Raw genomic sequence first — 25339 nt, forward strand, 5'->3', positions numbered from 1 at the left:
GCCCCTGGTAAGGGCGGTGCAATTCCGCCTGGGGCAAAGACACTTCAGAATCACTACAACAAGCCCCTCGCTCAGAAGATCAACAAGAAATCCAGCCGAGACCAAGTTCACCTACCAAGGAGTGCGGTTTCAATACCAAGGAGAGCAGCAGAATTCCAGAGGAGGAGAAAGCAAAGCACAGAACTCATGGCTTTTTCCCTGTGATTTTTTTTAGTCTTGCAGTTAATTTAATTTTTTTCTGTTTCATTTTTTGTTTTTTGTTTTTTTCTCGCCTTCTGGTAAAATTTTTTTTTTAACGTTTACCTTTTTCTTTTTTAACGTTTTTCAACTAGTTTATCTAATATATATATTTTTTTCTTTTTTATATTTTTCTTGTTTTCTTTTTTTTAAATTCTTTTCTTTTCTTTTTTCTTTTTTTTTCTTACATCCTTTTTGAACCTCTTTTTATCCCCTTTCTCCACCCTCATGATTTGGGATCTCTTGTAATTTGGTTAAAGCATATTTTCCTGGGGTTGTTGCCACCCTTTTAGTATTTTCCTTGCTCCTTCATATACTCTTATCTGGACAAAATGACAAGACAGAAAAATTCAACACAAAAAAAAGAACAAGAGGCAGTACCGAAGGCTAGGGACCTAATCAATACAAACATTGGTAATATGTCAGATCTAGAGTTCAGAATGACAATTCTCAAGGTTCTAGCTGGGTTCGAAAAAGGCATGGAAGATATTAGAGAAACCATCTCGAGAGATATAAAAGCCCATTCTGCAGAAATAAAAGAACTGAAAACTAACCAAGTTGAAATCAAAAAAGCTATTAATGAGGTGCAATCAAAAATGGAGGCTCTCACTGCTAGGATAAATGAGGCAGAAGAAATAATTAGTGATATAAAAAACCAAATGACGGAGAATGAAGAAGCTAAGCAAAAGAGGGACAAATGGACTACTAGACCATGAGGGGAGAATTCAAGAGATAAGTGACACCATAAGACAAAACAACATTGGAATAATTGGGATTCGAGAAGAAGAAGAAAGAGAGAGGGGAGCAGGAGGTATACTGGAAAGAATTACTGGGGAGAATTTCCCCAATATGGCAAAGGGAATGAGCATCAAAATTCAGAGAACGCCCCTCAAACTCAATAAGAACAGACCCACACCCCGTCACCCAATAGTAAAATTTAAAAGTCTCAGAGACAAATAGAAAATCCTGAAAGCAGCCAGGGAGAAAAAGTCTGTAACATACAATGGTAAAAAAATTATATTGGCAGCTGACTTATCCACAGAGACCTGGCAGGCCAGAAAGAGCTGGCATGATATTTTCAGAACACTAAACGAGAAAAACATGCAGCTAAGAATACTATATCCAGCTAGGCTATCATTGCAAATAGAAGGAGAGATTAAAAGCTTCCAGGACAAACAAAAACTTAAAGAATTTGCAAACACCAAACCAGCTCTACAGGAAATATTGAAAGGGGTCCTCTAAGCAAAGAGAGAGCCTACAAGTGGTAGATCAGAAAGGAACAGAGAACATATACAGTACAAGTTACCTTACAGACAATACAATGGCACTAAATTCATATCTCTCAATAGTTACCCTGAATGTTAATGGGCTAAATGCCCCTGTCAAAAGACACAGGGTAACAGAATGGATAAAAAAACAAAACCCATCTATATTTTGGCTCCAAGAAACTCATTTTGAGCCCGAAGACACCTCCAGATTTAAAGTGAGGGGGTGGAAAAGAATTTACCATGCTAATGGACATCAGAAGAAAGCAGGAGTGGCAATCCTTATGCAGATCAATTAGATTTTAAGCCAAAGACTATAATAAGAGATGAGGAAGGACACTATATCATACTCAAAGGGTCTGCCCAACAAGAATATCTAACAATTTTAAATATCTATGCCCCCAACGTGGGATCAGCCAACTATATAAGCCAATTAAAAACAAAATCAAAGAAACACATCAACAATAATACAATAATAGTAGGGGACTTTAACACTCCCCTCACTGAAATGGACAGATCATCCAAGCAAAAGATCAACAAGGAAATAAAGGCCTTAAACGACACACTGGACCAGATGGACATCACAGATATATTCAGAACATTTCATCCCAAAGCAACAGAATACACATTCTTCTCTAGTGCACATGGAACATTCTCCAGAATAGATCACATCCTCGGTCCTAAAACAGGACTCAATCGGTATCAAAAGATTGGGATCATTCCCTGCATATTTTCAGACCACAATGCTCTAAAGCTAGAACTCAACCACAAAAGGAAGTTTGGAAAGAACCCAAATACATGGAGACTAAACAGCATCCTTCTAAAGAATGAATGGGTCAACCAGAAAAGTAAAGAAGAATTGAAAAAAATCATGGAAACAAATGATAATGAAAATACAACGGTTCAAAATCTGTGGGACACAACAAAGGCAGTCCTGAGAGGAAAATATATAGCGGTACAAGCCTTTCTCAAGAAACAAGAAAGGTCGCAGGTACACAACCTAACCCTACACCTAAAGGAGCTGGAGAAAGAACAAGAAAGAAACCCTAAGCCCAGCAGGAGAAGAGAAATCATAAAGATCAGAGCAGAAATCAGTGAAATAGAAACCAAAAAAACAATAGAACAAATCCACGAAACTAGGAGCTGGTTCGTTGAAAGAATTAATAAAATTGATAAACCCCTGGCCCGACTTATCAAAAAGAAAAGAGAAAGGACCCAAATAAATAAATTCATGAATGAAAGAGGAGAGATCACAACTAACACCAAAGAAATACAAACTATTATAAGAACACACTATGAGTAACTCTACGCCAATAAATTTGACAATCTGGTAGAAATGGATGCATGCCTAGAAACATATAAACTACCACAACTGAAACAGGAAGAAATAGAAAGCCTGAACAGACCCATAACCAGTAAGGAGATTGAAACAGTCATTAAAAATCTCCAAACAAACAAAAGCCCAGGGCCAGACGGCTTCCTGGGGGAATAATACCAAACATTTAAAGAAGAACTAATTCCTATTCTCCTGAAACTGTTCCAAAAAATCGGAATGGAAGGAAAACTTCCAAACTCATTTTATGAGGCCAGCATCACCTTGATCCCAAAACCAGACAAGGATCCCATCAAAAAAGAGAGCTATAGACCAAAATCCTTGATGAACACAGATGCGAAAATATTCAACAAAATACTAGCCAATAGGATTCAACAGTACATTAAAAGGATTATTCACCACGACCAAGTGGGATTTATTCCAGGGCTGCAAGGTTGGTTCAACATCCGCAAATCAATCAATGTGATACAACACATCAATAAAAGAAAGAACAAGAACCATATGATACTCTCAATAGATGCTGAAAAAGCATTTGACAAAGTACAGCATCCCTTCCTGATCAAAACTCTTCAAAGTGTAGGGATGGAGGGCACATACCTCAATATCATCAAAGCCATCTATGAAAAACCCACCACAAATATCATTCTCAATGGAGAAAAACTGAAAGCTTTTCCGCTAAGGTCTGGAACTCGGCAGGGATGTCCATTATCACCACTGCTATTCAACATAGTACTAGAGGTCCTAGCCTCAGCAATCAGACAACAAAAGGAAATTAAAGGCATCCAAATTGGCAAAGAAGAAGTCAAATTATCACTCTTCGCAGATGATATGATACTATATGTGGAAAACCCAAAAGTCTCCACTCCAAAACTGCTAGAACTTGTACAGGAATTCAGTAAAGTGTCAGGATATAAAATCAATGCACAGAAATCAGTTGCATTTCTCTACACCAACAGCAAGACAGAAGAAAGAGAAATTAAGGAGTCAATCCCATTTACAATTGCACCCAAAATCATAAGATACCTAGGAATAAACCTAACCAAAGGGGCACAGATTCTATACTTAGAAAACTATAAAGTATTCATGAAAGAAATTGAGGAAGATCAAAGAAATGGAAAAATGTTCCATGCTCCTGAATTGGAAGAATAAATATTGTGAAAATGTCTATGCTACCTAAAGCAATCTACACATTTAATTCAATTCCTATCAAAGTACCATCCAACTTTTTCAAAGAAATGGAACAAATAATTCTACAATTTATATGGAACCAGAAAAGACCTCGAATAGCCAAAGGGATATTGAAAAAGAAAGCCAACGTTGGTGGCATCACAATTCCGGAATTCAAGCTCTATTACAAAGCTGTCATCATCAAGACAGCATGGTACTGGCACAAAAACAAAGACACATAGATCAATGGAACAGAATAGAGAGCCCAGAAATAGACCCTCAACTCTATGGTCAACTAATCTTCGACAAAGCAGGAAGGAACGTCCAATAGAAAAAAGATAGCCTCTTCAATAAAAGGTCCTGGGAAAACCGGACAGCCACATGCAGAAAAATGAAATTGGACCATTTCCTTACACCAGACATGAAAATAGACTCAAAATGGATGAAGGACCTCAATGTGCGAAAGGAATCCATCAGAATCCTTGAGGAGAACACAGGCAGCAACCTCTTCGACCTCAGCCGCAGCAACATCTTCCTAGGAACAACGCCAAAGGCAAGGGAAGCAAGGGCAAAAATGAACTATTGGGATTTCATCAAGATCAAAAGCTTTTGCACAGCAAAGGAAACAGTTAACAAAATCAAAAGACAACTGACAGAATGGGAGAAGATATTTGCAAACGACATATCAGATAAAGGACTAGTGTCCAAAATCTATAAAGAACTTAGCAAACTCAACACCCAAAGAACAAAGAATCCAATCAAGAAATGGGCAGAGGACATGAACAGACATTTCTGCAAAGAAGACATCCAGATGGCGAACAGACACATGAAAAAGTGCTCCATATCACTCGGCATCAGGGAAATTCAAATCAAAACCACAATGAGATATCACCTCACACCAGTCAGAATGGCTAAAATCAACAAGTCAAGAAATGACAGATGCTGGCGAGGATGCGGAGAAAGGGGAACCCTCCTACACTGTTGGTGGGAATGCAAGCTGGTGCAGCCACTCCGGAAAACAGCATGGAGGTTCCTCAAAAATATTGAAAATAGAACTGCCCTATGACCCAGCAATTGCACTATTGGGTATTTACCCTAAAGATACAAAGGAAGTGATCCAAAGGGGCACGTGCACCCGTATGTTTATAGCAGCAATGTCCACAATAGCCAAACTATGGAAAGAACCTAGATGTCCATCAACAGATGAATGGATCAAGAAGATGTGGCATATATACACAATGGAATACTATGCAGCCATCAAAAGAAATGAAATCTTGCCATTTGCGACAACATGGATGGAACTAGAGCGTATCATGCTTAGTGAAATAAGTCAAACGGAGAAAGACAACTATCATATGATCTCCCTGATATGAGGAAGTGGTGATGCAACATGGGGGCTTAAGTGGGTAGAAGAAGAATCAATGAAACAAGATGGGATTGGGAGGGAGACAAACCATAAGTGACTCTTAATCTCACAAAACAAACTGAGGGTTGTTGGGGGGAGGGGGTTTGGGAGAAGGGGGTGGGATTATGGACATTGGGGAGGGTATGTGCTTTGGTGAGTGCTGTGAAGTGTGTAAACCTGGTGATTCACAGACCTGTACTCCTGGGGATAAAAATATATGTTTATAAAAAATTATAAAAATATAATAATAATAAATAAAATAAATTTAAAAAAATAAAAGAAAGAACAAGAACCATATGATACTCTAAATAGATTCTGAAAGAAATATTTGACAAAGTACAGCATCCTTTCCTGATTAAATTCTGCAAAGTGTACGGATCGAGGCTACGTAGCTGAATATCACCAAAGCCGTCTATGAAAAACCCACTGCAAATATCATTCTCAATGGAGAAAAACTGAGAGCTTTTCTGCTAAGGTCAGGAACATGGCAGGGATTTCCATTATCACCACTGCTATTCAACATAGTACTAGAAATACTAGCGTCAGCAATCAGACAATAACAACAGCAAGAAATTAAAGGCATCCAAATCAGCAAAGAAGAAGTCAAATTCTCAATCTTTGCAAATGATACTTTATGTGGAAAACTCCCAACCTGTGCAAATGATACTTTATGTGGAAAACCCAAAAGACTCCACTCCAAAACTTCCTGCACTCATAGAGGAATTCAGTAAAGTGTCAGGATATAAAATCAATGCTCAGAAATCAGTTGCATTTCTCTACACCAATAGAAAGAAGAAAGAGAAATTAAGGAGTCAATCCCACTTACAATTGCACCCAGAACCATAAGATACCTAGGAATAAACCTCACCAAAGAGGCAAAGAATCTGTACTCAGAAAACTATAAAGTACTCACTAAAGAAACTGAGAAAGACATAAAGAAATGGAAAATGTTATCATATGTTCTCCCTGATATGAGGAATTTGAGAGGCTACATGGGGGATCTGGGGGGTAGGAAAAGAATAAATGAAACAGATGTGATTGGGAGGGAAACAAACCATAAGAGACTCTTAATCTCACAAAACAACCTGAGGATTGCCAGGGGTAGGGAAGTAGGGAGAGGGTGGCTGGGTTATGGACATTGGGGACAGTATGTGCTATGGTGAGTGCTGTGAAATGTGTAAACCTGGCGATTCACAGAACTGTACTCCTGAGGTAATAATACATTATATGTTAATAAAAATTTAGAAAAAGAAAAAAGAAAAACCACATGACGAAATACAGCATCTTTTCCTGATTAAAACTCTTCACGTTGTAGGTCTTTCAACCATTTTGAATTTTTTTATTATATCCTATAAGAAAGTGGTCCACATTCATTTTTTTGCATCTTGCTGTCCAGTTTTCCCAACACAACTTATTTAAGAGACTTTGTTTTTTTTACACTGGATAGACTTTCCTGCTCTGTCAAAGACTAGGTGACCACTGAAATCTGGGTTTATTTCTGGATTCTCTATTCTGTACCATTGATAATCTGTCTGATTTTGTGCCGATAGTATACTTTCTTGATGACTACAACTTTATAATATAGCTTGAAATCCAGAATTGTGATGTCTCCACTTTTGTTTTTGTGTTTCAGAATTGCTTTGGCTATTGTGGGTCTTTTGTGGTTGCATACAAATTTTAGGATTGTTGGTTCTAGCTCTGGTGAAAATGATGGTAATATTTTGATGGGGCTATATTTTGTAGTATTTTGACTGAGACTATAGATCTTTTACTTCTTTAGATAGATTTATACTAGGGATCTTATTGTTTTTGGTACAATTACAAATTAAACTGGTTCCTTGACTTCTTTTTCTTGCTGCTTTGTTATTGGTGTATAAAAATGCAACAGATTTCTGCACTTGATTTTACATCTTGTGAAATTACCAGGTCATTTATGCATTCTGGCAATCTTTTGACAGTCCTTTGGGTTTTCTACATAGAGTATCATGTCTGCACATAGTGAAAGCCTGACATCTTCCATGCTAACTGGGATGCCTTTCACCACCTGAATATCTTTAATCCAAGCATGTCCTCCATGGTAGTGAACTTAGAAGTTCACAACCATTTTGCACTCCATTGCTTCTAATAATTTTTGGTAGGCTCTGTAATCACGCTTCCTCCGTGCTGCCACATCCACAGCTATGTCTCCTCCAGGTGAACTTCCATACTTCCTACCTTCTAAAAAACTGGTTACTTTTCTACTTGTACTTGAAGATTTGTTCTCTCAGAATTCCAATTGACTTCTTGGGTGCTCAGAATAATTTGATAACTAGCTAGATGTGTTCAAGGGATGAGACAAGTTTAGGGTCATTCTACTATTCTGGTGACAATTTTTTAGATATAATATCAAAAGCATAATACACAAAAGAAAAAACTGATAAGTTGGATTTCATTAAAAATAAGAAAAACTATGTCCACTTTGTGAAACACTCAGTTAAGAGAATGAAAGACAAGCCATAGACTGGAAGAATATCTTTGCAAAACACTCATCTCATAAAGGTCTGATATATAAAATAGGCAAACAAGTAATAATATCAACAATAGCTGAATTATTAAAAAGCCCACATGCCCATCAATTGATGAATGTATGAAGAAATGTGGTCTGTGTGTGTATATATGTATATACACACATACACACACATATATATACACATACCCGCACATACAAATGTGGTATATATATATATATACCACATTTGTATGTGCGGGTATGTGTATATATATGTGTGTGTATGTGTGTGTGAAGAACCACTAAATTCTACCCCTGAAACCAGTATTACAATATATGTTAACTAACTAGAATTTAAGTAAAAACTTTAAACAAAAACCCATGTTAAAATTTTATTTTTACTCCTAGAAAGTTGAAATAAATATCTCTTATCCGGGGTGGGGTGGGGGATGGGGGGCAGTGACAGCTGGACAGTAGTAGGATATTGTTTTAAAAAAAAGGAAATTAAAAATTTATTAAAATTAAAAAATAAAAATAAATGTCTTTTAAGAAAAGCCACCTGGGTGGCTCAGTCAGTTAATCAACTGCCTTCAGCTAATGTCATGATCCTAGGGTCCTGGGATCAAGTCCCATATTGGGCTTCCCACTCAGTGGGGAGTCTGTTTCTCTCTTTTCCTCTGCCTCTCTGCCCCCTCCACCCTCACACATGAAAATAAAAAATAGAAATAAAAATAAAATAGACATCCAGCTCTTGAAATGCAATAGTAAGAAAGCAGTCCAATTAAAAAGGGTAAAATATTTGAATAGACACTTCACCAAGAGATCTATACATGGCAAAAAAAGCATATGAAAAATGTTCAGCATCATGTCATTAGGGAAATGATTTTTTTTTGGTGGGCAGCAAAGCAAAGTGTATTGAGAAATAGGGTCAAGCAATAGTACAAAGCTCCTGAAGAGGGAAGGGACCCAAGAAAATTGCCCAGGAAATGAAAATTATAATCGCAAAGAGGTAACAGTGCAGACCTATTAGAATGACTAAATTCCAAAACACAAACACCAAATGCTGGCAAAGAGAACAAGAGCAACAAGAACTCTCACTCATTGATGATAGAAATAAAAAATGGCAGTCACTTGAAAGAAATTTCAACAGCTTCTTACAAAACTAAATTTACTCTTACCGTGCAATTCAGCAATTGTGGTTTTGGAAAATTGCCAAAATTATTTGAAAAATTATGTACATAAAAACCTCTTCACAAATGTTGATAGCAGCATCATTAATAACTGACAAATCTGAGGGACACCTGGGTGGCTCAGTCACTTAAGCATCTGCCTTCAGCTCAAGTCCTGATTCCAGGGTCCAGGAATGAAGCCCTGATTCAGGCTCCCTGCTCAGTGGGGCTCCTGCTTCTCCCTCTCCCTTTACCCCACTCCCATTTGTACTCTCTCTCATATGTGCTCTCTCGCTTTCAAATAACAATCTTTAAAAAAAATTGACAAAGTTGAGAGAAAGCCAAGATATCCTTCAATAGGTGAAAAGATTGAAAAAAAAAAGCCATGGCAGGGGCACCTGGGTGGCTCAGTGGGTTAAGCCTCTGCCTTCAGCTCAGGTCATGTTCCCAGGGTCCTGGGATTGAGCCCCACATCGGGCTCTCTGCTCAGCAGGGAGCCTGCTTCCTCTTCTCTCTCTCTCTCTCTCTCTCTCTCTCTGCCTGCCTCTCTGCCTACTTGTGATCTCTGTCAAATAAATAAATAAAATCTTTTTTTAAAAAAGCCATGGTAAATCCACACAATGTAATATTATTCAGCACTAAAAATAAGTGAGCTATTAAGTCATGAAACGACACAGAAGAAACTTAAATGCATAGTGCCAGATGAAAGAAGCCAATCTGAAAATGCTACATGCTGTATAATTTCAACAATAAAATATTCTTGAAAAGGCAAAAATATGGAGACCATAAAAAGACCAATAGTTTCTAGGGGTCTGCAGGTTGGGGAAGGATTATGAAGGAATGAATAGGTGGTGCTCTCAGATTTTGCTGGCAGTGACACTATTCTACATGATAGTATAATGGTGAATTCATGTCATTATACATTTGTCAAAACCCACAGAATATACAATACATTGGCTCACCAATTTTTTCAATGTATCTCACTAATACAAATGTTACTAGTAGAGGAAACTGCATGCTGGGAATTAGGGATATATAGGAACTCTGTACTTATGTTCAATTTTTCTGTAAACCTAAAACTGCTCTAAAAATAAAGTTTCTTATTTTTAAAAAAAAGTGACACTGGGTCCAGATTATTTTTAGTTGAAGAAGTACAAAGGCTACATTCTTGCTCTTTAGGAAAGTCACCAGGAACATCTACATAAAACACGAAACTTCTAGGACATTCCAGAAAGCTTTCATTGCAAAATCCTCAAAAAGAATAAAGTTTGGACTGTGTCCAGGGTTACAAATCCCCACCTTTGGTAATTCTCTAGAGGGACTCAAAGGACTCAGCTAAGAGTCATACTCATGGCTAATATTTACTTTAATGAAAGAATATAGAGCAAAATCACCAAAGGAAAAAATATATGGGATGAAGTCTAGAGGAAGCTAGGTGAAAGCTTCCAAGGGTTCTCCCTTAAAACAGTCACACAGGACACAATTAATGTCTCCAGCAGCAAGTTATAACAACACATGTGAAATTTTGTCTACTGTGGAAGCTCTTTAGACTCAGTGCCCTAGGTATTTGTTGGGGGTTGTACAGAGGCACCCACTGCTAAGCATATACCAAAATTCCAGACTCCCAGAAGAAAATAAGATGTTCAACATAAACCACATTGTTTGTATAGGCAGTCTAGGCACAGTGAGTCACTCTAACCATTTAGGGAAAATTTTATATCCTGTGTAAGAAACTGTTCACAAGCCAAGTTCCCAGATACAAGCCAAGAGCTAATCTTGTAGTCAGATTTTTCTAATCATAGTAGACTCAGGCCTATTATGTTAACTCCTTTCTGCTTAGGAACCTAATCAAGAATAGATGCAAAAGGAAGAAAACAAAAAACTGCAGAAGGAAAATGACAGAAGACCTCAGACTATTCCACTTTATAGAAGAAAAGTAGTCCTTCACCTTTTCAATACTAACTCTATTCACCACTGAGGCTCCTGACATGATATAATTAATGGAGAGTCACCAAAGCACATATCAGGAGATAAACTTCAGCTTTATCACAATCTGTATAACCTTGGACAAGATAATTTCTAAGAACTTTCATAGCCATGTCAAAGACTTTACTCAATTGAGTGTCTCCTTTTATACTTGAATCTAAAATATCTCCAACTTTTACTGGACCTATTATTCAACACATAGATCTATCCATTAAAAAGTTTTATTTTTTAATGTTTTATTTATTTTAGAAAGAGAGAGAGAAAGAGAACTCACATGGGGAGAGGAGCAGAGGGAGAGGAAGAGAGAAATTCTGAAACAAGCTCCTTGCCCAGTGCAGAGCTCAATCCCATGACCCTAAGACCATGATGTGAGCTGAAATCAAAGTCCAGTGTTTGACTGAGCCACCCAGGCACGCTACCACTGAAAACAGTTTTAATCAGTTAATTCCTTCCCTTCCTTCTCCAGTGCCACTCGTGTGACTTAGGCTCTCTCCTCTAGATCACAGCAATAGTTTGCTGACCTGGTTTTCTTGCTTCCACTCTCTCTCAGATCTAATTCATCTTACAACCTCAGACAGTTTAAGATTCTTAAAAGAGAATTCTACTCATATTGCTTGTACTACCAAAAGCTCTCAATGATCCTCCCAGGGCGAAAATAATTCAATACAAACTCCTGAGCCTATTACTCTATAATATGACCTCAACTTGCCTGATCCTATCTTGTCTCTCACTACTCTCCAATAGCAATAAAAATTCTGGTCAAACCATATCCCAAACATACTCCATGTTTTCTATTCTTGGGACCACTTCCCTCCATGTGAGAGGTCCATTTCTCCATTTCTGTCAAAGACTTTACCTTTTCTTGAATGGGCACCACTATGGTACCACATCCAAATGTAAGTATTTTTTATCTTTCAACACCTTCCCACCTCTACAAGGACACCGCATGCACATTTGTTACAGTCCGTAAAAATTCTACTTGTTAAAGTATCACGTGTATTCTTTTTTTTAAAAAAAAAAAAAAAGATTATTTATTTATTTATTTAACAGACAGAGATCACAAGTAGGCAGAGAGGCAGGCAGAGAGAGAGGGGGAAGCAGGCTCCCTGCTGAGCAGAGAGCCCGATGTGGGGCTCGATCCCAGGACCCCAGGATCATGACCTGAGCTGAAGGCAGAGGCTTTAACCCACTGAGCCACCCAGGTGCCCCTATCATGTGTATTCTTATTTTAGCAGTCCAATTAGAAGCTGCAGAAGGATAAGAAGTATGTCTCATTGTCTTTGTAGTCCTGTTGCACCCAGCACACACTTGGAATAGTGGCTTAATTGAATTGAAGTCACTGAAAGCCAATTTTTTAAAAAAGCTAATGTTGGAATATCTCAGGAAAAATGTAGATTTGCTCCTGATCTTTCAAATACAGCCTTAGTTTTACTTTATCCTCATGTAGATACTGGAATCAGAAACATAGAACTGAAAGGAACTTTGGATATCACTGAGTACCACTCCTCCTTTGACAGGAACATGAGGCCAAGGGAAAAATGTTCTGTAGTCACACCATGAAAGACAAGAAATAACAAGTGTCAGGGAAGATGTGAAGAAAAAGGAACCCTTAAGTACTGTTGGTAGGAATGCAAACTGGGGCAGCCACTTTGGAAAACAGTATGGGGGCTCCTCAAAAAATTAAAAATTAGCATTACGATATGATCCAGAAATTTTACTACTGGATATTTATACAAAGAAGATAAAAACACTAATTCAAAAAGGTATATGCACCCCTATCTTTATTGCAGCATTTACAGTAGCTAAGATATGGGAAAAAACTAAATATTCATTGATAGATGAATGGATAGGGAAGATGTAGAAAATGATGAGATCTTGCTGTTTGTGAAAATATGGATGGCTCTAGAAGGTATTATGTTAAGTGAAATAAGCCAAACTGGAAAGATTCATAATCATAATTTTACTGATATGTGGAATTTAAGAAGCAATACAAATGAATAAACAAACAAAAAGCAGAATGAGACCTATAAATACAGAGAAAAAAACTGATGGTTGCCAAAGGAAAGGGGGTGGACAAAATGTGTGAGGGGGAGTGAAAAATACAGACTTCTAGTTATGGAGTGACTAAGTCACAGGAATAAAAGGCATAGCATAAGGAATATAGTCAATAGTATTGTAAGAGTGTTGTATGGTGAAATTTTATTTTCTCATACTTGCATTTTATTCCTTTCATAAACACTATGTATTAAATTATTTATTCTAAGGTCCAAAAAACAAACAATAACAAGAATGCCACATGGTAAGTTACTGGAGGAGCTGCTTTGAGAACTCAAGTCTCCTGAGTCCCAGGCAAAAGTTTTAACTGTAAGCACTAATATTATAATGGAACGCTGCTGAGGCAGGGCAGGAGGAAAACTTTTTAATAGGAAGATCCCAATGTTACCAAGGCACAGCCAGCAAAGGAAGGTGGGAACAAGCTTTTTGAACATACCTCTTGTAACTGAGATTCTTTCTTTTTGGATGATAGATGTAAGTGCCGATCCAGCAAGGAATAAAACCGCTCACCATCCTTTTCAAATTTTTTTTTCCGTTCCTAGATGTGAGAGAGAAAGCACACATTAAGATATCTATCTATTTTGGGGGGCACCTGTGTGGCTCAGTGGGTTAAGCCTCTGCCTTTGAAGTCAGGTCATGATCTCAGGTCCTGGGATCGAGCCCTGCATCGGCAGGGCTGCTCAGCAGAGAGCCTGTTTCCCTTCTCTTTCTGCCTACATGAGATCTCTCTCTGTGTCAAATAAATAAAATCCTTAAAAAAAGATATCTACAGTTTTTAATTCACTCCACTCAGAACTGAGAATAAAGAATGCATTGTCAGGTTTCATGTGTCAGCTTTCCAATCTCTCTAGCCTCTGGAAAGAACAAAGAAAGAGAGAATTTGCGTTTGCATTGGTCTCAGCAGTTTCAGTTTCCTCAAATATAACCCTGAACCATTCCACCTACACAACTGGCAATTCCTATTAGTAGAGCTGAAAGCTCTGGGAGCTGCTGCTCAGAAAATGACACTTAAGATGGGCATGTACACTTGTTACTTTTTCTTCTTCCCAATATTTTTGTTTTTTTTTTCACATGCATTAACTACTCATTCATTTTTTTCAAAGGAGAAAGAAGGAACATAGTGATAAACTAAATATATGCCTTTAAAAGTAAGATACAGGGACGCCTGGGTGGCTCAGTTGGTTAAGCAGCTGCCTTCGGCTCAGGTCATGATCCCGGCGTCATGGCATGAGTCCCACATCGGGCTCCTTGCTCCGCAGGGAGCCTGCTTCTCCCTCTGACTCTGCCTGCCACTCTGTCTGCCCGTGTTCACTCGCGCTCGCTCTCTCTCTGACAAATAAATAAATAAAATCTTTAAAAAAAATTAAAAAAAATAAAAGTAAGATACAATGCATTTAGACAGACTAATACTAAGTAAAACATTTCCAAGGCAATAGGAACCTTGGACCGCCTCTATAAATGATGAGTTCTTTCACACTGTTTAAGTTTTTGCTACTGCCTATTAAAAGATGATATAAAAAATGAGGAAACAATCCTGGAAAGTGTAGCTAGAGAGCAAGAGTCAAAAAGCTTTATGGAAGATGGAGAACTCAGTCATCACTCTCATTAAGTATGAAATTTAATTAAGTTCTCTGCCTCAGCACAACCAAAAGTCACACAGCCCCAGAGGAGCATTAAAAATGTTCATCTGTTACACAGTAATGCTGACACTCTGCAATCCTCTCAACACCATGCTGGGAAATTCATGTAAAAAGACTGCTGTATCATAGTAAATCCAAATTCACTGAGCGCCTACAGTGTGCCAGTTACTGCAAGAGACACACAGCCAAAACGAAGAAAGAAAACAAAAAACAAAAAACAAAATACATCCTCCATGATTTATATCTAGAGGCAATCTGATCCCAGGCAGAAAGCCAGGACAGAAATCAGTGACCTCTGACCTGGAAAGAAAGTGCTTTTTACCAAAGATAAAGAAGTTGAGAGGAAGCTATCATTAATTGAGGCCCACATCAGGTCAGGCAGTGAAGTAGGTACTTCTAATCCATTATTTCACTTAGTCTTCAAAACCCTGAGAAATAGATGTTGTAAAGGAACTTAAGGTTCTAAAAAAGTGAACTAACTCGCCCAAGGTGACATAATATACAGATCTATTTAATTTCTTCCACATAGTCAAATAGAGCCCAGATGACCATACAAGGAATTACACTCAGGAGGCCTGTAAATAACCAAGAAACTTTGTGAATAAAACTGAAGCAGGTCTATAGCCCTACCACAAACTCATACCAAAACACATGAGATAGAAATTTTCACACAAAACATTGGTAAAATAAGCTGTTCTTATAGCTGGTGAATTTTTCAAAGTAGCAATTCCTTGAAGATAGCATTAGGGCCAGAAAATGTCTGTGACTTTTCTAAGAACAGATAAAGTTCTGTTGGTCATTTCCTCCTCCAATTCCTTTTTTAAAATAAAAACTATGAAATTTAATTCACATATCATAAAATTCATCCTTTTAAAGTGAATAATTCAGGAGTTTTTAGTGTATTTACAAAGTTGTGCAACCATCACTGCTGTCTAATTCCAGAATATTTCCATCACCTAAGATAAACCCTATACCTATTAGCAGTCATTTCCTCCCTTCTCCCAAAACTCACCTCAAGAAGCCACACTTTAATTTTTGTCTCTATGGATTTGTGTATTATAGAGATTTCATATAATTCTAGCCATACAGTATGTGACCATGTATGCGTCGTCTTATACTTAGCATGTTTTCAAGATTCATCCAAGTATCAGTACTTCATTCTTTTTTATGACTGAATAATATTTGATTATATGGATATACCATGTATTCCTTATAAATTTATCAGCTGATGAACATTTGGGTTATTTCCATTTCCTCAGCAATTATGAATAACGCTGCTGTGAACATTCATGTACAAGATTTTCTGTGGTCATGTTTTCAATTCTTTTGGGCATATATACATAAATAGTGGAACTGCTGAGTGATATGGCAACTCTGTGTTTGACTATCTAAAAAATGGCCAAATGGTTTTCCAAAGCAGGTGTATCATTTTACATTGTTAACAGCAATGAATGAGAGTTCCAATTTCTGCACATCCTCACCAACTCTTATGTGCCTTTTTGGTTACAAATAACCTAGTGGGTGTTAACTTGCATTTACTGTAGTTTGACTTCAAAATGTCTAATGATGTCTTTTCATGTGTTTATCGACCCTTTGTGTATACCTGTATACATACACACATATGTATACTCTTCGAAGAAATGTTTAATTATTTTCCCCATTTGCAAATTTGCTTTGTATCTTTATATTTTCAAGTTACAAGAATTTATTACATAACTCTGGATGCCACCTGTGGTGTATTTTCTCCCATTCTTTGGGTTGTTTTGGTACTTTATTGGTAGTGTCCTTTGAAGCATGAACATGTTTAATTTTGTGAAGTCCAATCAGCCTATTTTCTTCAATTTCTTGTGTTTTTGGTGTTATATCTCAGAAAACGCTGCCTGATTAAAGGTCATGAAGATTTATAGCTATATTTTCTTCCAAGAACTTTATATTTTTTGGTTTTAATTTTTTTTATATATTTTATTTATTTTTTTTGAATTTTTTATTTTTTATAAACATATATTTTATCCCCAGGGGTACAGGTCTGTGAATCACCAGGTTTACACACTTCACAGCACTCACCAAAGCACATACCCTCCCCAATGTCCATAATCCCACCCCCTTCTCCCAACCACCCTCCCACCAGCAACCCTCAGTTTGTTTTGTGAGATTAAGAGTCACTTATGGTTTGTCTCCCTCCCAATTCCATCTTGTTTCATTGATTCTTCTCCTACCCACTTAAGCCCCCATGTTGCATCACCACTTCCTCATATCAGGGAGATCATATGATAGTTGTCTTTCTCTGCTTGACTTATTTCGCTAAGCATGATATGCTCTAGTTCCATCCATGTTGTCTCAAATGGCAAGATTTCATTTCTTTTGATGGCTGCATAGTATTCCATTGTGTATATATACCACATCGTCTTGATCCATTCATCTGTTGATGGACATCTAGGTTCTTTCCATAGTTTGGCTATTGTGGACATTGCTGCTATAAACATTCGGGTGCACGTGCCCCTTTGGATCACTACGTTTGTATCTTTAGGGTAAATAACCAGTAGTGCAATTTCTGGGTCATAGGGCAGTTCTATTTTCAACATTTTGAGGAACCTCCATGCTGTTTTCCAGAGAGGCTGCACCAGTTTACATTCCCGCCAACAGTGTAGGAGGGTTCCCCTTTCTCCACATCCTCGCCAGCATCTGTCATGTCCTGACTTGTTGATTTTAGCCATTCTGACTGGTGTGAGGTGATATCTCATTGTGGTTTTGATTTGTATTTCCCTGATGCCGAGTGATATGGAGCACTTTTTCATGTGTCTTTTGGCCATCTGGATGTCTTCTTTGCAGAAATGTCTGTTCATGTCCTCTGCCCATTTCTTGATTGGATTCTTTGTTCTTTGGGTGTTGAGTTTGCTAAGTTCTTTATAGATTTTGGACACTAGTCCTTTATCTGATATGTCGTTTGCAAATATCTTCTCCCATTCTGTCAGTTGTCTTTTGATTTTGTTAACTGTTTCCTTTGCTGTGCAAAAGCTTTTGATCTTGATGAAATCCCAATAGTTCATTTTTTCCCTTGCTTCCTTGCCTTTGGCGATGTTCCTAGGAAGATGTTGCTGCGGCTGAGGTCGAAGAGGTTGCTGCTTGTGTTCTCCTCAAGGATTTTGATGGATTCCTTTTGCACATTGAGGTCCTTCATCCATTTTGAGTCTATATTCATGTGTGGTGTAAGGAAATGGTCCAATTTCATTTTTCTGCATGTGGCTGTCCAATTTTCCCAGCACCATTTATTGAAGAGGCTTTTTTCCATTGGACATTCTTTCCTGCTTTGTCGAAAATTAGTTGACCATAGAGTTGAGGGTCTATTTCTGGGTTCTCTATTCTGTTCCATTGATCTATGTGTCTTGGTTTTAATTTTTGAACACAGTGTGATTTTAGGGCTCTAACTTCATTCTTTTGCATATGGAGAGTGAGTAGTCTCAGAACCATTTCTTCTAAAGACTATTCATTCCCTATTTGTTTGTATTGGCATTCTCAGAAAATATCAATTAGCCTTAAATATATAGGTTTATTTCTGGACTCTCAGTTCTATTCTATTAATCTATATATCTATCTTCATGTCAGCACCACACTTCCTTGATTACTATAGCTTTGTAGCAAGTTCTGAAATTAAAGACTGTGACTCTTTTTTTCAATATGTCTTTTTCTATCTAGTCTTCTGTTTGGATTTTAGGGTTACCTTATCAAGCTATGAAAAATGGTCAGCTGGAATTTTAGTAAAGATGACACCGAATCTGTAGATCAATTCTGTGACTATCCTATCTTAGCAATATGAAGTCTGACTCATGAACACAAGATGTGTTTCTATTTATCTTTCTATTTATTTGTCTTAGTTAATTTATACCATTAATGTTTTGTACTTTTCAATGTATAAGACTTGCATTTTTTAAAATTTATCTGTAAGTACTTTAATATTTTGATGTTACTGCAAGTGGGAATTTTTAAATTTAATTTTCAGATCATTTACTAATAGTGTATAGAAACACAATTTATTTTTGTATATTGATTTTGTTCCTGCAACCTTCATGAACTAATTCCAATGGGGTGTGTGTGTGTGTGTGTGTAACAGGATTCTATATATAAGATGAGGTAATCAGCAAATAGAGACAGTTTTACTTCTTCCTTTCCAATCTTGGCTATTTATCCTGGGTAGAACCCCCAGGACAATGGTAAATAGAAGTGCCAAGAGTGGACACTCTTGATTTCTTGATATTAGAGGGAAAGATTATAGTCTTTCACTATTATGTATATGGTATTAGTAATGGGTTTTTATATTTCTCAAATTATCAGGTTGAGAAAGCTCCCATCTATTCCTAGTTTGTAAAATATTTTTATCATAATAGGGTGCTGGATTTTGTCAAAAGACTTCTTTGTGCTGAGATGTTTTTGTACTTTTGTCCTATAACCCATTAATATGCTATACAGTATTGATTGATTTTTGTTGGATGTTAAACCAACCATGCATTCAAGGGACAGATTTCACTTGGTTATGGTATACACTTATTTTTATATGCTGCTGGATTTGGTTGGCCTGTATTTTGCTGAGAACTTTTACAGCTATACAGTAGTACACCGGTATCCACAATTTTGATTTCCACATTTCAGTTACTGAAGTCCATCAAAGTCTACAAGAAGAACATCCTCTTTCTGATTTAACATCAGAAAGTCAAAAATAGCCTAAAAATATGTCACATTGCTTATGTCATTCATGTCACTCCATCTGATCACACAGAAATTTTATCATGTCACATTATCAAAATAAGGGTAAAGAAGGGTAAATAGAGTACAAACAGTATTTAGAGAGAAAGAGAAAGCACATTCTTACTACTTTCATTATAGTATTGTTCTATTTTAATTTTAGCTATTATTGTTAATCTCTTACTGTATATAACTTATAAACTTTATAACTATATAAAACTTATAACTTTATAAATATATATTATATATATTATAAATATGTATGTATGCATAGGAAAAATTATATATATATATGCACACACACATGCAGATATATACATATATACATACATACACAAACATACAGCTTGGTACTAAAAATTTGGTATCTATACATACATACATACATACATGGCTTGGTACTATCCATGGTTTCAGGCATCAATTTGGGGGGGTCTTAGAATGTATCTCTCATAGATAAGGGGGAACAACTCTATTCATGAGACATACCAGCATGTAGTTTTTTTTTTAAAGACTTTATTTATGTATTTGACAGAGAGATATCACGAGTAGGCAGAGAAGCAGGCAGAGAGAGAGGGGGAAGCAGGCTCCCTGCAGAGCAGAGAGCCCAATGTGGGGCTCAATCCCAGGACCCTGAGATCATGACCTGAGCTGAAGGCAGAGGCTTAACCCACTGAGCCACCCAGGCACCCCACCAGCATGTAGTTTTGATTTCTTGTTATGCATTTGTTTCCGTATCAGGATAATATTTGCCTTATAGAATGAGTTGGGAGGCAATTCCTCCTCTTCTGTTTTTGGAAGGGTTTGCAAAAGATAAGTGTTAACTCTTTAAACATTAGGTAGAATTCCCAGTGGGTCCAGTTAGTCCAGAGTTTTTCTTTCTAAAAGTCTATTAAGATTTTCTATTTCTTCTAGGGTTCACTTACATTTAATTCCACTAATGTCAAAAATCAGTGACATCAACCTACTATTTCCAGGACATTCCAATATCGGTTAAAAAGAACTTTCATTTCAGGGATAATTTGACTCCAAAGTCAAATATAGCAGAGGCTCTGATCAACAGTCACTGTCCATCGTCAAGCTAATTGTATTAAGACAATTGTTAGACAGATGAAGAAGGAAAGGAACCCTATACATTGAGAATACAACTTTCCCAAGCAGGAAGTGAGTTTCTTTATTGTATGTCAACTACCAACTCTAAATGCTAGGTTTAAATTTAACAAAATTTCTTATTTAATAGAAATTTATAACTAAAGAGAGACTGAATAGAGAAAACAGAACCAAAAATTTGCTTGCAGCATTACACTCATAATGCCCATGTGATCACTTAAGAAGCATTCATGTTTAAGACTTTTATTATTTTTTTAAAATTCAAATTATCATCTAGTTCCATGCAGTAGGCTAAGACAAGCAGCTATCCCCAATCACATTTTCCTATTTCCTCTTCTCTAGAAATAACCTCTTTCTGTCTCTAAGCTAATTACCTAGTATTTAATCCTGTATTTTTAATATCTCAAAATAAATTTATATTCCTATTATGAATTTTTAAGTTTTGTGCATTATCTATTAACTTCCAAAGAAAGATGAGGATTTAACTCTTTCCTCAGTCTCATCACGACCATTTCCTTTGCTCCCAACCCAAAACCGTTTCCTGATACACCCAATATACTTTTAATGAAATTTTTCTTAATTTATAGTCAGTAGTTATATTTTTATGACAATCTAAGTATTACTTATAGCTCATATATATATTTCATTAATGTTAATTTCCTGTAGAACTAGATAACTATCAAACCACCCTAAATACCCAAGAAATTGACCTAAACACAGGAAGAATAAACTCCACAGCAAAAAATAGAGGCCACATGAAAGAAGGTAGGAAGAATGGAGATGTCCTTTGGGAGAGAAACAGATCATGGCTGCTGCAGTCACAGGGAAGGGTGAGAGACACACTAGCATACAGGGGAGTTCACAAGGAAAATGAATTCCTGTAGCAATTGGCTTGGAAAACAAAAGGGGCCAATTTCTTGAGTTCTTACAACCAGCAGGGTTAAAACCTGGAGTTTTAAAGGTAAGCAGGTTTCGCTGGGATAGAGTCCAAAGGCACTGCAGTGCTCTTGGAGAAAATGCAGGCAAACAATCTGGTGACGAACAGCCTGGAAGGAACAATATGAAGACCCAGAGGCATAGAGTTGGGAGATTACTCATTCATCTCAGAGCATGTCCCAGAGAGACAGAATTCAAGGAGAGACACCTCTGGGAACAAAGAATCTGGCCAGTGACAATTCTATCCTCCAACACCTCCACATAAACACAGGGCCACAAGCAGAAACCAGCATAAAAAACAACCCTTCCTACTTCACATGCTTACAAGTCTTCCATCTCCCACACTCTAGTGGAACCACCCTTTTCAGTCATCCTTGACTCAGTCCCAGTGTGGTGGGGATCCTCCCTGGGAAGAGTTGCCCACACCCCTGCTCATACCATATATCTCAATATGAGAGTTTTGCAGAGCCTCAGTTCTGGAAGCAGGTGGGATAGGTGTCATTTCACAATCATAACAGGGCACATCTTGTTAAAATGCACCACACTGAGGCTAAGGACTAAGCACTGCCCATAACAGGCAAAGAGAACCCTGATAGACAACTGACCTAAAAGATAAATCAGATAGGACAAAACAGAACACATGCAGCACACACTGGGGACAGTACTGAAAGTGCCAGAACCTGGGGAACAGGGGACATGACATGGCAAGACACAAATAAGAACTCTTCTTCATAAGGCCATTAACCTCAAAAACAGAAGATGTAACTGATTTTCCTAACACAGAGAAACAGGCACAGAGACATAGACAAAACGAGAAGACAGAGAAATTTATCCAAAATAAATGGACAGGACAGGCCATGGCCAGAGAGCTAAGTGAAACAGATATAAGTCACATGCCTGATAATTTAAAGCTCATAAGAATAATAACAGTACTTGAGAAAAGAGAGGAAGACATGAGTGAGACCCTTAAAACCTGGATAAGAAATAACCTAGGAGAGTTAAATGACTCAATAAATGAAATGAGAACCATGACTGATAGAAGGTACAGAAGGCTGGAAGAAGCTGAGGAAGGAATTGATGACATAGAAGACAAAGTAATGGAAAGAAATTAAGCTGAACAAAAGAGAGAAAAAAGAATTATATAAAATGAAAATAGACTTTAAAAAATGAAAATAGACTTAAAAAATATGAAAATAGACTTAAGGAACCGAGTGCCTCTATCGAATATAGTAACATTTGTATCACAGGAGTTCCAGAAGAAGATGTAGAAAAGAGGGCAGAATATTTATTTGAAGAAATAATAGCTGAAAACGTCCCAAAACTGGGGAAGGAAACAGATACCCAGATCTAGGAGACACAGAGAACCTTCATCAAAATCAACAAAAACAGATTAATTGTAATTAAATTGACAAGGTATAGTGATAAAGAAAAAACTTTAAAAACAGCAAGACAAAAGAAGTAAGTTACAAGGAAAACCCTATAAGGCTATCATCTGATTTTTTAGCAGAAAATTTGAAAGCCAGAAGGAAGTGGAATGATATATTCAAAGTGCTGAATGGGAAAAATCTGAAGCTAAAAACACTATATCAGGCAAGGCTATCTTTCAGAACAGGAGAGAGAAAGCCTTTCTGAGATGAACGAAAACTGGAATTCATGCACTAAATCAGCTCTGCAAGAAATATTAACAGAACTCTTTGAGTGGAAAGGAGAGGCCCAAACTGATGGCATAAAGGTAGGAATCACAAAAGCAAATAAAAATCATAAAAGCAAGTAAAAATCAGTCAAGGAAATCACAAAATAAAAGTATATAAAATAAGACAACACATACCTAATGTGGGAAGGAGTAAAGAATGGATTCAGGGGTGCCTGGGAGCTTCAGTTAATTGTCCAGCTCTTGGTTTCAACTCAGGTCATGATCTCAGGGTTGTAGAATCAAACCCCTCATGATCAGTGTAGAGTCTGCTTGGAATCCTGTGCTTTTTTTTTTCCCATATTTTACTTCCTTGTCCTCTCACTCTCTCTCAAATGAATAAATAAATAAATAAATTTTTTGGAAAAAAAAAAGAATGGGTTCAAATTTAAACAGCCAGCAATATACTATAGACTACTATATACAGAAGAGGTTATATATAAATTTAATGTTAACTATATATCAAAATCCACTAATAAATATGCAAGGAGTAAAGAGAAAGAAATCCAAATATGTCACTGAAGAAAACCAGCAAACCTTAAAGGAAAGACAAGATAGGATTACAGAAAATCTTCATAAACAAGTAAAAAACAATAAAATGGTGATAAATGCTTATCTATCAATAAGTACATTGAATGTGAATGGATTAAATGCTCAAACAAAAGACACAAGGTGACAGAATGAATTGAAAGAAATAGACCCATCTATGTGCTGCCAATCGAGAGACTCATTTTAGACCAAAAGAAACCAACAGAATGAAAGTGAGGGATGGAGAAACATCTATCATGCAAATGGATGTCAAAAGAAAGCCAGAGCAGCAATAGTTATATTGGACAAGATAGAGTTTAAAACAGAGTATAGCAAGAGATGAAGGACACTATAGAATCATAAGTGAGAAAACACAACAAGAATATGTAACATTTGTAAATATTTCTACATCCAATATGGGAACATGCCAATACATAAAACAGATAATAAAAAATATAAAGGCCCTAACTGATAATAATACAATAAAGGTAGGTGATCGGAAATAAAAAATGCACTTCTCCTGATGAGCACTGGCTGATGTATGGTATTGTTAAATCACTAAATTATACATGTGAAACTAACATTACACTGTATATTAACTAACTTTAATTTAAATTGAAACAAACGCATTGATAACTCAAAAAAATGAAGGAAAAATTATGTTATTTTACATAAGATGAAGGCATCAATACCCACTTTCAATAATGGATAGAATATATAGACAGAAGATCAATAAGGAAATACAAAACAAACAATACCATAAATTATCTATACCTAACAGACACATGTTAAACATCTCACCTAAGAAAAGCAGGAAACACATACCTCTCAACTATACATAGAAAATTTTCTAGGCTAGAGGAGCAAGATGGTAGAGGAGTAGGACACCTAAATATCATTGAGTCCCAGGACTTCAGCTAGATAGTTATCAAACCATCCTGAACACCTAAAAACCCAACAGGATATTGAAGAGAAGAAGTGATTCTAAGAATAGAAAACTGACCCCTTTCTGGAAGGTAGGATGTGCAGAGAAGTGAATCCAAGGTGATATATGGGAAGATAAACTGTGGGGGGAAGGAGTAAACTCAGTAAGTGCTAGAGCACCAGAGCACAAAATCAAAGAAGTCTGCTCCACCAAGGGACGTCCCTCTAGAGGTTAAGCTGGGGGGTGGAGGCCTTGTAGGGTCAGAGTCATCTCAGGACCCACGGGGTCTCCAAAAGACCAGGTTGTCTGGATGTGGCAGAGCTCCCAGGTATTAGAATGGGGAAGCCAGCTACAGAGACAGAGCCAAAGAGTTGGTTCTCAGCTCTGGGTTGCCTTAAACTGTGATGCGAGGCACAGTTGGACCAATACTCTTTGAGCAGGGACCCCACAAGTGGCAGAGGCGGGAAGACACCCCTCCTTCCTCCTGTAAGAGGAAAGGCGTGGGAGCATGAAGTATGAATCTACAGGGTTCAGAGACTCCAAAAGGAGCCATGTTCCAAAGACAGAAATGCACAGTCACAAGCTGAGTAAGCACAGAATGCATCTGGAAACAAGGGAGACAGGAGTGAATAACTGCTGATCTCTGAGGACACATTGAGGACTGGGAC

The 25339-nt window shown here is 37.2% G+C and overlaps 1 protein-coding gene across 1 annotated transcript in view; it reads right to left on the reverse strand.

Moving 5' to 3' along the window:
- Nucleotides 1-25339, reverse strand: part of LOC101679362 (oligophrenin-1) — a 307195-nt gene that overhangs the window by 271954 nt on the left and 9902 nt on the right. The window contains exon 2 of the mRNA XM_045071280.1: nucleotides 13542-13643. Within this exon, the coding sequence (XP_044927215.1) occupies nucleotides 13542-13643 (102 nt within the window). The remainder of the gene's footprint in view (nucleotides 1-13541; nucleotides 13644-25339) is intronic.

Source organism: Mustela putorius, unplaced genomic scaffold (assembly GCF_011764305.1).
Source record: "Mustela putorius furo isolate JIRA1106 unplaced genomic scaffold, ASM1176430v1.1 tig00003985_pilon_pilon_pilon, whole genome shotgun sequence".
NCBI lineage: Eukaryota > Metazoa > Chordata > Mammalia > Carnivora > Mustelidae > Mustela > Mustela putorius.